A 17854-nucleotide genomic window follows, 5' to 3' on the forward strand; every position below is an offset into this window, starting at 1 on the left:
ACGTAAGACGATAGTGAATGACACAATCACCGGTTCTTTCTAATTTCTGCGATCGATCAATCGTTAACCTGTCTAAAGTCCTGGACAGGCATTCGCACGATACAGTTCTTTTCTTTAGAGACGACTGTCACGGAAGATGTTACGAAATTAACGAGGCGCAAGCCAAATTGCTCGTTTAAACGATTGGCCACAGCGACGACTTGCAAGATCGATACGAATACATGCAATACTTACTGTTTCTGTCAGGAGGATTTTATCTAACAATGAGAAGGTGGGAGTGATATAAAAGATTCAGCGAGATGGATTGAACGAGCAAGGAATCATTGAAACCGACGAGATTAAAGTAATCTTCTGCGAGATGTATTGGAAACTGTTTGTGTTACTGCTCCCGCACCTGCTCATTTGTAATTGCTTGGCCAGATCTATTATTTATGAAAACGTCGAGAACGATGTTGTCGCTGTTGGTTCACTCATTCGTGAGGTACGTCAACCGGCGCCATTAAGTCTCATTGCGGGAGTAAGGGACTTAATAAGCGCTGGTAACGCACCGAAGTCACAAGATACTAAAAAACACATGAAAAATGCATCTGGTATGTTCTTCATAATTAATGTTTCTCTCTCTCTAATAGAATACAAAAAAGTCATAAGCAATCTTAGAAATATAATTTATCATTTAAATATATAATCATAAAGAAATCAACAATAAGTTAAAATGAGTATAATTTATATTTTTTCTCTCTCCTCTCTCTGAGATCTGTCAAATTAATGTTTATTGCCGAGTGCAGAATTTCGGGAAGGCGTTAGATGTCTTGTTGAGCGTAACAAGGGCGGACAACAATGTGGTTTTAGGCAAATCAGACGAAGGCGGTTACTACAGAACCTACGGGAGCGATGCGGAGGGTGAGAAGGGTTACTTGAAGGAAACCTACGGTAAAGGTGATCATGGCTACAAGACTCTCGACACCTTCCACAAACAGGATGGCGACAAATACGAGTTCGAGACCCAAACCACTTATGGCAAAGGCCATGCTGATGATAATCGTAAAAAACATCATGACGAGAAAAAGAATGACCACGAAGGAGCAGGTAAAGAAATTGTAATTGAAATTGACGAATTAACAGATACTAACACGATAATCTGAAAAAAAAAAAAAAAAAAAAAAAAAAAGAAAATACTGATCATATAGATGTAATAGATATAGACGTGCATTTCCCAAGCATCATAGAAAGAATTGATTATATCAGCATTTTTTTTCAATTTAATATTTTAGAGATAGAAAGAAATATGAATCCAACTACTCTTTTCTAAATCGATAATAAGTGACAACTTCATAGGAATGCACAGTCTATACTTCTTTGAATCTAAGTGATAAAAGATTCGTTTTTATTTGCTTTATTTATCTCGCAAAAACTATATATGTTACTAAATATTACTGTTGTTAATTTAACAGTAAAATTAAATTATATATATATATATATATATATATTTGATAAAATTTAACCAAACTATAGAAGCACATAAGTTTATAAAGCACCAAAGCGCTTGAAAATAAATTGCGAATAAAGTGAAACTATTCTTCGTAAGCATTTAACGTTTAATGCGATATGAAAATTATAGGTACTATGATCGATACGGAGTATACCGCTGATGGGGGTGAAGGAAGCGAATACTCGCACTATACCGGAGGCGACGATGGAAATCATTATAGTAGCCATTACACAGAGAAAGAGCCGGAATCGTACAGCCACAAGGAATATTATTCCTCTGGAAATGGTGACGAGGGATCTTACGAAACGCATAGCTCTTACAACTCTGGTGGAGAAGAAGAAAAAGGGGATCATTATTAATTTTATCAGTGTATATCATCATTTTAATGTTAAATGTTCAGTCCTAATTGGAGCGCCTTCTTTTTAATTTCAACCGCAACCTGTTATTATAAATATTAATGTTGTCCACAAATCGTAACCGCAACTTAACCGCGCAACCCGTTATCATAAATATAAAATACGCGCGTCATCATCGAAATTATCAAAAATAATAGTGCATATTTTTTTTTTCGAATATGCGTAAATACATTTTTAATAAAAATGACGTACTCGCCCGCATGCAAACGCACATACACATTTTCGTTACAAGCGAATACATACTTTGCAACTAAATTTGTAATATAAATCGATCCGTAATAGTAATTTATGTTTAATAACCAATAAAATATTATCGTCAATATGTGTGTTAATTTCACTTGATTATTAACTTTGAATTTTTTGTGCCACCTACATAATTGTAATAAGCACTATTTATTCATAATTGATGTAAATATTTGTACACAAATGATTTTTCAACACCTTTAATTAAAGGATGCGAAAATCTTTTGCATCGACGCGTCGCGTTAAAATAATGTGGAATAAAGCACGCTGCCGGCCAAATTGAATGCTATATTAATATTATAACAGCTTTTCCATTATGAAATTTGCCTTTACGCTTTCGCGCTTGGATCGATCGCGAAAGTACGAGCGTACGCTTGAAATTACCGCCCGGCGAAACTTGTTACATTAGCAATGTCCGTGCATGATCGATTATCAACAGCTAATCCATTCTGGGGTACATTTCGCGTTGCATGCAAATAGTTCGTTCTCACGGTATGGATGGATACGTATCTGTTCGTCGAAACATTAATCCATTAAGTGGTTCGTTTCTTCATCAGAACCGTATTCCAGTGTATGTGCAATAGATGCGCAGAAATAAGTATAATATATGCACATTTTGTGCAAAATAAATGTCACTGATGTAATTAGACTTTAAAGAATAGGAATATGATGGAAGAAGAGAATAAGAATTTTTCTTTCTCGCAAAGAAGAAATAAAGTTACTTAATACCATAATAGCTGACACGCCATTTATTTTTCGAGTTAACGCGATTCGGCTTTTATATACACGTCATAGGACATTCACTTAGGATAAAGTATTTAATTCGAATAAATTACGCTGCACTGTAACATTTATTATGTGCACTAGTTACACCAACTAATCAAATTATCGTTTAATCTCTCCGCGTGAATGTACGAATGTAGTTTGGTTTGTTGCAGAGAGTAGTTTCTAATTTCTAATTTAACACCACCCGAGGGCCAGAAGCAATAACTTGTTTTCCGTCTTTGTCAAGCTTTGAATCAGTACGCTTTTGATTGTATAATTTCCGCAAAAAGCAAATAGGTTTTCGAATCTATTTCACCGCCGATTACAGATACAGTTTAATTACGCGTTTAATAGCGGAGGTTTGAAACTGTATTAGATTGTAGATATTGTTATTCAATTGGTAGACAATAGACACGATTAATCGCCAACGAAATACATTTTTAGCTGATAGAAGACAAATACGATAAAAACGTGAGTGTTTGTTAAAAAATACTTTCCGTCACGCAAGAATGTCTCGTATTTTAAATCTGGCTATTGGTGTAGGTAACATTTACGAGCGGTTTGCATTTTGCAATTATTTATAACGAGGAAACTTTCCAGGTGGTTGCCCATCCCCGAGCGGAAAATCAGTTTGTTAATTGTGCGAGATAATTATCGTTAAACGTTGTACATGACAAAGAAATATTTTGTTGTCATCGCTTCATTCAACTATTTTCCGGAGCCTATGCACAATCTAATATATCAAATACGATTTAATCCTACTGTTAATGCATAATTTTTCACTTTTTCACTATCATGTTTCACAAGATTATCGTTAAAAATATAAAAGTGAAAACAATAAAGTCCGTGCGAAATTGTTCTTTATTGTTCGAAAGTGGAATTTTTAAGTCATAACAAAAATCTCACGAAAATATAAAAATTTTCATTGTTTAAAATTCAATATGGATACCTGGGTATGTATAATGCATTGAGAAGGATTTAAAAAAAATTTTGCTGGTTCTATAGTTTCGTCTTTATATCGCATTTTGTGTTAAGTAGAAATGAAGGAGAAAATGTATATTTATTCTATCATTACCGAGTTAAAAAGACATGCCATTATTGAAAGAATAATCGGCTTAATTCATATTCAAAACGGTATATGCAAACAATTAATACATTATTTGATGTTCTGATCAATAGATATTAAGGTATGCACCGTTCCGCTGGTTCATTTTATTTAAATATTTCGTTGCAACATGTTCCGATTATCGCATGCAGTCAAAAAGAGAATATTGCAATGGTGGATCAGCTGAAAATATCAACTGTTTGCTTGCATAAATGAGTTTAAAAGGCGAGCAAAGCGAGGGAACTCAAATTAGAGACTATCACTGTCAGCTCTCTCGCGGCTATCGTCGGAAAAGCTTGTAGCTCGAATAGGGCTCTTGACCGTAGAATGGTAGCTATGTCGGGTGGTCTCTCCGGGTTTAAATTAGAAAACAATTTCATTAGCAGCCCAGAAGCCAGCGCGAGGTCCTTTTGTTCGCGTCGGTGTATAACCCGACGGTTTTATTCAACATGCGAGAATGCGCCGAGAGTGGTAACGCGGAGAACGGAGAAGGAAGAAAGGAAGAAGGAAAGATGGTGCGAGGGTAAGACTTGAATGTGAGAGACAGTTCAGTCGTTGGATTGGGAGAGCCCGGACTAACGGTTCCATCAACTGATTGCGCACCTCACAACTTAGCGACGGGGAATAGACGATGTCTGCGGTATTCGCTATTTCTTTCATTATGAACAAAATCAACAAAAAAACTTATCCAACTTACGTACTTTAATGGCATTATCTCGAACAAGTTTCAAAAGTTTCTCTGCTTCTTGTAATTTTTCCGTCTTTGTTATATTTCTAAAATAAAAAAGTACTACAAATATTAATTTTCTTCTTTTATAATATTAGGACTAATATTAGTATGAATAAGATTATAATCAGAACGCACGTCAGATTTAATGATATGGTTGAGTTTCTAATTATGAAAATTATTCCTGGAAAGTTTTCAAGTCTTGATTGTTAGCACTCCTCGGGAACGGTGCAACCGAGCGAGAGTAAAATGCTTGATGAATCAACGAGTTATGCCGCGATTCGTGAACGTTTCTCTATACGTAAAGATTTCAATGATATTTTAGATTTGAAATGAAGTCGCGCGCTGAGCTCATTGACCAAACAAAGAGGCGAATGATTTGGATGGTCCGACATCGCCTCGGATCTGGTTACAAAGCAATCTTTCCATTTGAATCGAGATCTACGGTGAATGCCACCTAATCTAATCTTCGTTACGATGCTGAGTCGAAATCGAACTTGGCAGAACCCCTAGTCTTCTCTCTGTCTGAGGGATCCTCGAAACTGGGCGGTAACCAATCTTTATCTTGATTATGCAGCGCCAAACCGGCGAAAGCCAATCTCCAATCGAAAGTGGTTGCCAAGTAAGATCGTAAAGAATCAGAATCTATCGAGTAGTATTTCAGACTGCAAAACCGATATTTTGCAGGCCGATACTTTGCAATGGAAATCAACGATACTATCGCGATTTTCAACTTCTTATTACCATAGGGTAACTCCGGCAAATTCGCCGCGCTGAGATTTACGTTGCAGAAGTCAGAAAAAAATATAATAGAAGGAATGGGGGTAATTTTCCTGCAACTACTCTGTTACATATCTTTATGTTATATTAGCATTGTGTTATGATTTCAGCTTCTTACTGTTAATATTAACGAAAATATTGTGAGTTGAATCGATTTGTCACTGTAATAAGTAGCGCCATCATAAGCTATAATCTACATAAAATGATTACTGTAGGGCGTGTAAAACTTGTTTGTGGTTATTTCGTAATACATACGTGTAGAGGAATAAGTAAAGCATGTTTTATAGCAAAATACAAGTGCTTTGCTTTCATATTCTTTAGTTCGTAGTCTTGTATATCCCACCTGTTTGGGATATAAGGCATTTTTAGCGGACGGGATTTATTCCCAAAGCATACAAAGAGCGCAGATTGAATTCGGTGCACTAAATGCAATAAATACATTACATGAAATATGTACCTCACGTCATAACACTTGTAATATATAGTATGTAGGAAGATTGTAATTATTATATTTATTATTTCATATACATATTTAACATTCTTATTCCTTAATAAAACTTTATAAACGCATTTTATAAGTTATTGTGTCATTTTACATCTTATTTATAAGCATTATTTATAAATTTTTCATGAGCCGTACGTACCCCCCTTTTCCCCTATGAGTAGCCATATATCCCACCCCTATAGGATATACAGCAAAAATGCAAAGGTTTCGAACAGTTCATTTCTTAATACGAAAAATAAATATATTTCGGATTTCTAATATTTTTTTCATAGTAGTAGACAGTACAAAGTTTTTACTGATATAGTTCGTTTACTTTAAACATAGTAAATAATACTTAATAAATTAAGTTTTTGATAGGTGCGGTGTATATACCGGAGTTACCCTATACATTATAGTCGCGCTGCTACTTGTCTATTTTGTTCCGACGAAATTCATTAAATTAAAGATTTTTAATGATACCAATGTATCAGTTACAAATTTTAAGATTTTATTTTTTGTTGGATAACATTTACAGACTTTCTGATTTTATTGAATAACTTCAAATCTCGAGTTTTGTCTTTTCATTGACATTAGAATCGGTGGATGATTAAGACCACGTATGCCATTACTTTTCCTTAGTTTTCGATGGTTTTCGAGATCATCTAATAAAACTGTCAGGATTGCCAGAACAAATGGGTCAACAGTTAGCGAAACGATCCGCGCAACGAACGCCACGCGTGATATACGCGTCGCCGATGTCTGTAAAACTTAATAAATTGTTTTTGGTTTATGACGTTATAAATGGCGCTGTGTTTACGAGAGGCGAATTTATGTCACAGGTGATAGAATTAATGGTAAAATTAGACAGCTTATCGATGAGCTAGCGAACGCGACGACGCGCACATGCTGTGATAACAAAACGCTTCTAGGGCATTCAGCGCGACATATGCATATCCTGTATTTATACGTCATGACGTTAATTAAAATGATTGCGCGAGCATCTGGTAGGGTACTTAACTTCAAATATCGATTGAGGTCACATTGCTACGTGAGGTGTTGATCGGGGCACATGCACGTGTCGGACAACGAGATGCCACTTTGATTTAAAATAGATATTTGGCCATTCGCTGGGTTTTTACGTTTCATGTATTAATTAATCGTTATTGTATCAAAAAAGCGAAAAACGGTAACATTTTATTGCTTAGATATACTTTAACATAAATATTAGAATAGAATAGATATAAATTGAATTTATATTTTTACTTACTTAAAAAAAAAGAAATTCTTTATTTTCACAAGGTTTGTTAAATAAATATTTCAACATCAACGATTATTACTTAAACGATGTTGAAATATTTATTTAACAAACCTTGTGTGAAAATAAGAATTTTTTTTTAAATAAGTAAAAATATAAATTCAATTTATACCTATTCTATTCTAATATTTACGTTAAACTATGTTTAAACGCAAACATTGATTGCAAGTGGATAAAGGAACAGATCGATACGAAGACGATAATGCGATTTGTTGCGGTCTAGAAATTTCCGTGGTTATTGTTCCTGCGGCAGACCGATGCTCGCGGAAAAAGTGGTAATGGAAAGTTCTTCCTGACGCGGATACTTTTTGCAGAAAACAATGCGTTCACGCAGTGTATCAAGATATGATTAATCAAATAAAAATTTACATTGTTGTCCGAAACAATCGCTGAAAACTCATAATTTTGCAAATATTACTCGGAGAAACGTTAACGAGTCAATTTGTTATGTCACTTCGCAAGCAAGAAATGAGATCTAACTCAACGAATAATATTTTAACATCCGATTGAACGCTGCAAGATAGCACGACGGAATATTCTAGCAGAATAAATGCAATGTGCGGCGATGCGAGAAAGTGTAAAACCGTGTGCCTCCCCACCGTATCAACGGAGATTGGAACGAAATTTAGGAATACTTGCGGTCGTGCGGATGAAAGTGGACTCGGCGGAAACATACGGTCGCGCCGTGACGGAAGTAGCTGGACCATCGATATTTAAGTGTCAACCGTAGTAACATCGGCCATCAGTTCGATCGAAACCGAGGGCGATCGAGATGGTGCGAGGTACGATGTTATTTCTGTCATTCATTGCAATATGTTCGCTCACATTGCACACGACGTGTCATGCCCGAGATTTGGCCAGTGCGAAATCGCGCATCAGTCGACGCAATGTACAAGAGACCGATGACCATCATGTAGGTCATTTAGAGCCCGCTGCAGAATCGTCCTCGATTGCAAAAATAGGCGAAACCGATCTCGAGACAGCAGCGACTAAACATGATGGTCATCATCACGAGTCCGGAGGTGGTCACAAACATGAATCTCATCATCACGAGGATCACGGTGGAAAAAGTGAAAAGGGATACAAGAGTAATCATCATCATGACAAAGGTGACAGTGGTAAGCACGATGAGGAGCATCACTCTGGTCATCACGAGGAACACGGAGGCAAGAAGAAGGGCCATCATGATGAGCACGAAAAATACGGCGAGCATCACGAAGACGAGAAGGGTCATAAAGGTGGAAAGTTTGGTGAAAAGAAGGGCCATAAGAAGGGTCATAAAACTAAAGGTTATCACAACAAATTTCATAAGGACGAGTACCATAAAGAACATAAGTTTTACGATGATTATCATAAGGGTGGACACCATGAGAAACATGGTGATTTCAACGGTCATCATGAGAAAAAGGAAGGCCACCATAAGAAGGGCGGTCATCATCATTCCGGTTATCACGAAGATCACCATGGCAAGAAGGGCCACCATGATAAAGGTCATCACGACGAGGAACATAAAGGTCATCATGGCAAACACGGCCATGAGGAGCACCATTCCCATCACGATGGGTATGGCAAGAAAGGCGATCATCATTCCGGAAAGAAGTACGGCTACAAGAAGGGGCATTAGAGTTGTACGTTCAAATACGTATCAAAAAGCGATTACTCGTTCTACTGTTACGGCTTATGTACCTGCTCCGGACCAAGTCACGCGACGAAGTCGCGCGATTGTTGTATTTTGTACCATTCTTTATATAGAATAAACGTGCGAATACTAACACGCGCAAAAAATCATTTGGTTGCGAGACTCGTTGACTTTTCTTTCTCCTTTAAGTCTTAATGGAACAAATAAGTTTCTCCTTCTCTTCCCCACCCAGCCCATATTTGTCCCAGCAGCTACATTACAGTCAAGACGGCAACGTGATATTACGCCTTATCGATTCCTCACGATTTATTGCCACCGTTTTTCTCAGCGTCCTTTTATCACTTCCCATCGGCAAACTAAAGTAATTTTGCCATTTCTTCTCGCCTTGTGCCTTCGCTTATTGACGAAGATAACAATTGCACGTGAAATAACACGTCATTGTTCTCAAATCATGTGAATAGAATTTTTACTCACATTATAAATAGTTGCTCGAAAAAATAACCAAGAAATGGCATATTATCGCGTTAATGTTGCGTATTATTATCATCAATTCGGTTAAAAAATTAAATTTAATTGAATATTTGTCTTGAAAATGTTATATGGCCTGTCGACTTTTTCTAAGATATAAAACAACAATTGGTTCAAGAAGGCGTGAATTGATTTACTAAAAAAAATTTATGAATTTGTGTTGGAAACGGTCCACTCACGTTTATGTTAACAGTTTGTGTTGAATCTTTTAACATATTCAAGTGTTAATATAACATAATGTGATTATATTATTTGAAGATTTTTTGAAATTGATATTCAATGTTTTTTAGTGTCAAAATGACAAAATTTATGAGTAAGTGAACAAGTAACATAAAAATAATGTGTTTTAAAACGTAAATTCTAAGCCAAATAAATGAAATATGTGATTAATTTAATACATCATAAATGTTAATTTTCAGAAAAAAAAATGTTCCCACGATTTGTTTATAAACTGTGTCGATGTTATCTTCCTCTGTATTTATTCTTTTACATAATATTTGTGTTACCTTCTAATATATTCATCTTGTGTAAAATTAATTCAAAAATTTGAATGGACCGTTTGGGACATGCGATTTATGTTAAATTCAACACATTTTTTCCAACTGTGAATATACAATAAAGGTATTTTTCAGCAGTAGATCTCTATTGTCGGGCAAGAGTAATATATATTAGTAATATTGTAGTATGAATTTTAATGTCACATATAGCACAGATCATTAATGCACCAATAATTGAGGTTAATCGATTGGCCAGCTGATTGAATTGATTACCGGATATTAATGGGCCGCAGAAACGCGCGTTGCGACGGTTAAATTTGTAGATAAATACCACATACGCCTACATGTTGCAGCATTGTTTCATGTAATGATATGCAACATAATGCTATGCTCATTGTAAAACATCAAAATGAAAATGTGCTTTTATAATATGATATCAATACTACATTGTATTAAAAAACAAAGTTAAGTCGTATTATTCTATAATTATGTTCGAATTTAGTCCAAATTGTTCTTTATATCATTAATTTCTTTCAGAGGTCAAAATAAAACATTTTACAGTCAATTATTTTCCTAAAGAACAATATTGACGTTAGCTTTGCACAATTAATTTTCTATAGACTTATTTAGTTAACTACCTCGATATTCAGTATTTTTACTAAATAAAAATGTCGTTGAAAAAAATAAATTAAAAAATTGATTAAAATTGAATCGAAGGTAAACGGAACTTTTTAATCGAGGTTTCATTGCTTTTATTTGATGTTCCACATAAATAGATTAAAACGTTTACTATCCCTGGTAGTGTAATGCTTTGATTATAAATATATTTGATTATATCTTGATTCTTATTTTTCTTATACTGTCACATTTATTACGATTTGATCAACCGATGCGTGCCATCGAAAACATATGACTACTTAATGTAAATTGCTGATGCCTTCTGCAATGCGTATACATAAGCAGCGCTCATTATTCGTTGATTAATCAACGATGATTTTAGAATGTTATTTAAATCGATCTACGTTATGTATATAATTTATAAGTCTGGCAATTAATTGTTTGTAAATAATAAAAACTAAATCTCCAATAATCATGCGGAATCAGTATTTTTATTAAATAAAAATGTCAATCTGGTATCATTGAAAATAAAAATGTTGAAAAAGATAAACTAAAAAACTGATTCAAATTGAATCGAAAGTAAACAGAATTTTTTAATCGATTTTTCATTGCTTTTATTTGATGCTCCACGAAAATAGATTAGAACACTTACTATCCCTAGTAGTTTGCTTTGATTATGAACATATTTGATTATATCGGTTTTTAGTATAATACAATGAATACGCCAACAAGATGAGCTTAAATCCAAATATTTAATTTAGTAGCTTACGTCAAAGGATTTCTTGCGCAGCCTCATGATGCAATTTTCATTATACGACTGTAGCAGGTACATCATTTATTATTCGAAGGGTTGCTTCAACTTTGTGAAAATTTTATCAAAGGTACGGAAAAGTTTATTTAGCCAGTTTTCAGCAACGTTTTATTAAAGAACTCTTGTCTTCTTGTTGCATTTATTCTTAAAAAATAACTTATTATTCTATTTGTCGCACAGGCAAAACATGCGACATAATAATGTGAATTTTGTTCTGCAAAAAGTAACGATTATTTTTCTTTTTGTTAAAAGCTTCTAGTCTGGCAACAATTGGTGGGAATGCAATGCAAATGCCACGTGTTCCCAAGTCTTCATTAATTTGGTTAAATGGCGCGATTATTTTGGCTTCATGAAAGCATGCGAAATCGCAGTACACCGCGGTGGTGCGTACTTCTTTGAGCTCATGCGTTTCACGTTTTTCTTTTTTTTATTCGTTCCGCACCGGAGCCACTTCAATTACATTAATTAAACCACCCACACGTACACGCATTACAAGCGAAACAATAGCAGACCTTTTCGACGGCCGCCGGAATTGTCACAGGGCGGAGCATTTCAAGTAGATTCGTTGCCGCGCGCATGCAATCTCCGGCGGAGAATGGGCTCGCGCAACCCTGAACACTCACTACATCGTACGTGGCAGTAAAGAAGTGCATAAAGTCCCGTTAATCCGTGCTCGGCGTACCGGAATTCAATTCGGACGAACACCATGGAAGTGGCGATCTCATTTGCTGCAGGGTGGGATCGTTAATCAAATTCGCGGCGCGATGAATACGATAGTAGGCCCCCGTGCGTTTTTGCCCCGCCTGTTTTTACAAACGAACGACGCATATGCAACGCGATGGAAAGTGCAGTAGTCCAGTATCGTTATCTTGCAAAGCAGATTGAGAATGCGTGCGCTAATGAATATTAATTGAAAATTATAAAATGCTTTTTGTGTATACCTTAGGGTAACTCCGGTATATACGCCGCATCTATCAAAAACTTTATTTATTAAGTATTATTTATTATGTTTAAAATAAACGAACTATATCAGTAAAAACTTTGTACTGTCTATTACTATGAAAAAAATATTAGAAATCCGAATTATTTATTTTTCGTTATATTATATATTAAAAAATAAACTTTTTGGAACGAACTAAAGAATATGAAAGCAAAGCACTTGTATTTTACTATACAACATGCTTTACTATTCCTCTACGTATATGTATCACGAAATAACCACTAGGTCTCTTACACGTCCTACAGTAATCATTTTATGTGGATTATAATTTATGATGGCGCTACTTATTATAGTGACAAATCGATTCAACTCACAATATTTTCATTAATATTAAGTAGCCGAAATTATAGCTCCTATACTAATATAACATAAAGACATGTAACAGAGTAGTTGCGAGAAAATTACCCCCACTCCTTCTATTTTTTCTGACTTCTGCAGCGTAAATCCCAGCGCGGTGTATTTGCCGGAGTTACCCTATATACAATTTTCACGGGTATGATAATAGCAATTATAGTTTCCCTTTAATTGAACTCTATTTTTAAAATGGACGTTCTAGATGAATTATAGGATACCCTCATAAGAGTTCGCTGAACTAAATATTAATACGTAATACCACGGGAATACGTTTTATTTACCGCTGCTCGATAATGCGTTATAACCAACGGCAAATTTAATGCTGTTTATTAATATTGGAATTTGATAAATAGCTGGAGCGTAGGAATTTTTATTAAAAGCGAAGATCCCAAGCACGCTGATAATTTACGGTACTCGTAATTTGCCGATCAATAACGCATATATGTCTATTCAATTAAGAAAATACGTTTCTGGTAATTTGATAATTATTGTACAGAATACTTTAATATTAAAGAAATCTGGTAGGTAATAGAAATTTTTAAGCCTCATATAATAATCATGGATTTCTTTAACTATTTGCTCGGCTGAAGTAGAATTCTATAACTATAGATGTATTACGTATACGTATCACATGTGTGAAATTGCGTGCGCAATATAAAAAAGACGTATTAAATATGTTACTTTATTTCAACAACGTATACACAATTAACAATTAACGCAAATATAGAGTACGTATTACTGGATTATTACATAATATGAGAGATAATATGGGTGATAGGAACGAGAACGAGTAACAAAATCCAATTCAAAAGCAGCTGGTGGTATCTCTTGAGTAGTAACAAGTTTTAATGTCCCTTCTTGTATTCCCATTTCTTATGGTCTTCGTGACCACCCTTCTTGCCATGATGATGATGATGGTGATGATGCTCATCATGATCGTGGTGACCCTTGTGTCCCTTATGATCATGATGATGATGGCCTTTCTCATGATGACCCTTCTTACCATGATGACCCTCATCATGATGATGGTCATGATGTCCTTTCTTAAAGTGACCACCCTTCTTATGTCCATGTTCGTGATGATGTCCACCGTGTTCTTCATGGTGACCATGATCGTGATCTTCGTCGAAGAATTCCTTATCCTTCTTGTACTCATCCTTCTTGTTTACCTCGTGATGGCCATGAGTGCTGTGGCCTTTACCATAGTGTCCTTTCTCGTGGAACTGATGACCCTTTTCCCCCTTTTCACCATGATGATGCTCATGATGATGACCATCGTCGTGATGATGATGCTTCTTGTCTCCTCCGTGTTCGTCATGATGTCCATGATGATGCTCTTTGTGATGATGTCCTTTGTCACCTTTTCCGTGATGATGGTGGTGCTTGTAATCCTTGTGACCATGATCGCCATGTTCATGATGATGATCGGAATGATGCTCCTCCCCACCGCCATGTTCATGATGATGACTGGCGGCTACCTGAAGATCATCGTAATGATTTCTGGTAATTTCACGTGCGGTGGTTACGCAATTAGTGGCAATATAAATTGCTACAAGAATTGTTATTAGTGGCAATACACGACGTAGAGGAAACATGATAACAACAATTATATTGTAATAGTCAATCTATTAGTCACATTAATAGATCCAAGCGCTTTCTAGCAATGCAAACTATATGATGTAGCGATTCGTGGGATGTTATTTATATTGCGATTCTGGTGCAGTGGACCATCAAATTTCGTAAAAAAAAGTATATATTTTTATAAATAAAAGATGAGAGGGGGAGTTCCATTTCATTTCCTCCGTTACGGTAAGTTATATGAAGTCTGTTCTATTTTGTAATTTACCACTTGTTTAAAGTTATATAAATGGAATTACGTGATACTGATTAAACTTCCTTTATTGATTTTCAATAGTTCGCTGAACCTACGGTAGAAAGTTATACTGTGTCAATATTGTCTTTTATTGTATAAATTTAAAACCAAATATAAAAAATTAAAATAAATATTTCTATTAAAACAGTTATGAGAGAATTTTTATTCTTATAATTTAATCCAGATTTATACATCTATTGTAGTCAACAGAATATGGGTTATCGTATATCATTTTATATATCTCTATAAATTATTAAAAAATGTTTTAACGATTTTATAGGTTTTAATTTTCGGTGCACGAAAAAACTTGACGTTATATTATTAATATTCCATTAATTCTTTCAAAATATTCACATTTAATTAAATATTCAAATTTAAATTTGATATAAAAAATAGTATATAAATATTTATGTAAAATTTCCATAATATGTTAGACAGTTAAGATCAGATGTTGTGTGCATTAATAAAGTATTTTTTCAGAATGTTTCATTAATCAAATTAAAGTGTCTTAACATTTCATGCTTATCTATATGTTTATCCTGTCCTAGTCATATATTTATTTAAAGAAAAATTTATACGTTCGATAAGCTTGTAATTCTTTAATATGTGCATTAGATGATATTCAATCTTTGAATGTAAAAATGTCAATGAAAGTATTGTATTATAATAAATATGTAGGATATGTAGGTAAATATTTTAGATAAATATAAATAAAATAATAAAATGCAGTTCGTATTCATGACGCTTGTATATTAAGAGCATAATTTCATTTGATAACAACTAAATATAATATCGCGTGTTTTGTGTGATATAAGAAATAGTAAATATATTACTTCAAATAAACATTATAAAATTTCAGTTATGAATATATAGAGGTTATTAGGGGAAATAATACGTTCAGTCATTGTTGGTATAGGCATTTTAATTTTTCAATAACGAAGTAAATCCATTATTATTTGACATCTTAAAAATAATCAACGAAAGAACAATGAACAAATGGTGCAACAATTTATTCTGTTTGTGTCGCACTAAATTGACAAGTTTTATATCGTTAATGATGATGGTGGCCGTGATGGCCGTGATGACCGTGATGACCGTGATGACCGTGATGACCGTGATGACCGTGATGGCCGCCATCGCCACTCGAATAACCATGCTTTTTGCCGCCATGATGTTCATGCTTTTTTCCGTGATCTTCATGATGATGATGGTGTTCTTCGTGACCATGTTTCCCGTGATGACCATGATGATCTTCATCGTAATGCCCTTTATCATGGTGACCCTTCTTACCGTGGTGATCTTCATGATGACCAGAATGATGATGTCCACCTTTCTTGTGGTGACCTTCCTTGCCATGATGATGTTCATGATGATCGCCATGTTTCTCATGATGGCCACCCTTATGGTAATCATCGTAGAATTTGTGTTCCTTGTGGAATTCATCTTTATGGGATTTGTGATGATAGCCATGAGTCTTTTCGCCCTTTTTATGACCCTTTCCATGGCCGAATTTCGCCTCTTTATGGCCGTGTTCGTGCTCGTGATGATGACCATGCTCGTCGTGTTCGTCGTGATGACCTTTCTTATGACCGCCATGCTCGTCATGATGACCCTCATGATGTTCCTTACCATGATCGCCATGTTCTCCCTCTTCGTGATGATGATGTCCCTTATGACCTTTATGACCCTCTTCACCGTGTTCTCCATGGTGATGAGAATGATGCTCATGACCTCCACCATGTTCATGATGATGACCACCATGATGACCACCATGATGACCACCATGATGACCACCATGATGGCCGTGATGGCCGTGATGATGAGTATCAGCCACCTCCAAATCTCCTTTTAAACTTCGGACATCTCGCGCCGAAGATATGGCAATGACCGTGCATATCACAGCCAATCCCAAAAACAAACATGGACCTACGTATTTAGCCATGTTGGAACTTTGTAGAACCAACAAGTGCAATTGACTGCCCAGCAGTCTTTAAAGCAAAGCTTATATACCTGCGGTTCCACCAATGTTTTGTACGTAATCACTTTCGTTCCTTCGCTCTTGTTCGAACACAATATAGTACTCGTATTTCGTAAAACACTTGTTCGCACTGCATATTATTGCTTGAATGCGCTGTTAGTTATACAGAACCATTGTAAATCTTAAGTTACTTAATAAATTTGATATGAAGTAGAAAAGTAAAAAAAGAGAGAGGAAAAGAGAGGAAAAATTAGAAGATATTCAATTATGTCATTGTTACATCATTTATACATTAAAATTATATCAAAACAAAAAATTATGTTAAAACATATTAAACAAATTGCAACATGCGTGTAGTATACGTACATGTAATGTATATATTTGAAAAAATATTATCTTTCACACACACACACACACACATGTTCAGTAAAATTTTGATAAAATATTTTTTCAAAACTTTAAACTTCAAACATAATAATAAAAAACGTTTTGTTGAATGACGTAAAAAATATTATATCAATTAATATTTTACATTTTGTTAAAAATAAATAACGGACATTTACAACCCTCGAAATCCAATTAATTTAAATATAATAGTCCGTTATATATATATATATATATATTATATACAGAGAGAGAGAGAGAGAGAGAGAGAGAGAGAGAGAGAGAGAAAGAGAGTGAGTTAGATACATTTAAAATAATAAAGTTAATATAGAATTTTTTGATAAATAAATAAAAGCTATCTGCCAGTTTAACGATCGACGACCGGAAGAAAGAGATGCACAGCAGGACGATTTACCGTCTTTCATTCATAACCATTCAATTTATTTCCAATATCAATCGAAGCATTATTTTTTTTTAAATTGTACTACTCGCTAACATACAACGATATAGTCATTTATGCTACATTTCTACGTTCGTCTCCAAATATATTAATCGTATAAATTTCCTTCCATCGAATTGAAGTTATTGGAAATTAGCGTATTACCGTTCGGCTAAAAAAGGATAAAAATGCATTATTTAGACTTTATAAATGTAGTTTGGTAAGCATGACAACACGATTTCAATGATATTATGTAACAGTCCGAGCGATTGTCGCGGGCTCACTGAAATCCGCATTACAATTTAAACAGGTTAAGGAGACATTAACTTTCGCAACGATCTAAGATCCAAGAAAGAACTCTGGCTACTCTCATATCGATTATTCTGCGATCGATATATAATCCGAGCGG

At 34.9% G+C, this 17854-nt stretch overlaps 3 protein-coding genes across 3 annotated transcripts; 2 read left to right on the forward strand and 1 right to left on the reverse strand.

The window, feature by feature from the left end:
• Positions 1-331: 331 nt before the first annotated feature.
• On the forward strand, positions 332-1965 carry LOC108727712 (spore wall protein 2). The gene is made up of 3 exons (XM_018455921.1): positions 332-590; positions 850-1086; positions 1619-1965. The coding sequence occupies exons 1-3, from the start codon at positions 359-361 to the stop codon at positions 1846-1848; spliced, it is 699 nt and encodes a 232-aa protein (XP_018311423.1). The 5' UTR covers positions 332-358; the 3' UTR covers positions 1849-1965.
• Positions 1966-8081: 6116 nt separating this feature from the next.
• On the forward strand, positions 8082-9097 carry LOC108727724 (histidine-rich glycoprotein). Its single transcript, XM_018455945.1, has one exon. It carries the CDS (start codon positions 8097-8099, stop codon positions 8946-8948), a length of 852 nt encoding a protein of 283 aa, XP_018311447.1. The 5' UTR covers positions 8082-8096; the 3' UTR covers positions 8949-9097.
• Positions 9098-13527: 4430 nt separating this feature from the next.
• LOC108727723 (histidine-rich glycoprotein) lies at positions 13528-16602 on the reverse strand. Its single transcript, XM_018455944.1, has 2 exons — positions 15720-16602; positions 13528-14237 (listed from the first exon to the last, which is right to left on the reverse strand). Exons 1-2 carry the CDS (start codon positions 16584-16586, stop codon positions 13617-13619), a joined length of 1488 nt encoding a protein of 495 aa, XP_018311446.1. The 5' UTR covers positions 16587-16602; the 3' UTR covers positions 13528-13616.
• Between the last annotated feature and the right edge of the window lie 1252 nt (positions 16603-17854).

The sequence above is a fragment of the Mycetomoellerius zeteki genome, unplaced genomic scaffold (assembly GCF_001594055.1).
Source record: "Mycetomoellerius zeteki isolate Tzet28-1 unplaced genomic scaffold, Tzet1.0 scaffold52, whole genome shotgun sequence".
NCBI classification, from domain to species: domain Eukaryota; kingdom Metazoa; phylum Arthropoda; class Insecta; order Hymenoptera; family Formicidae; genus Mycetomoellerius; species Mycetomoellerius zeteki.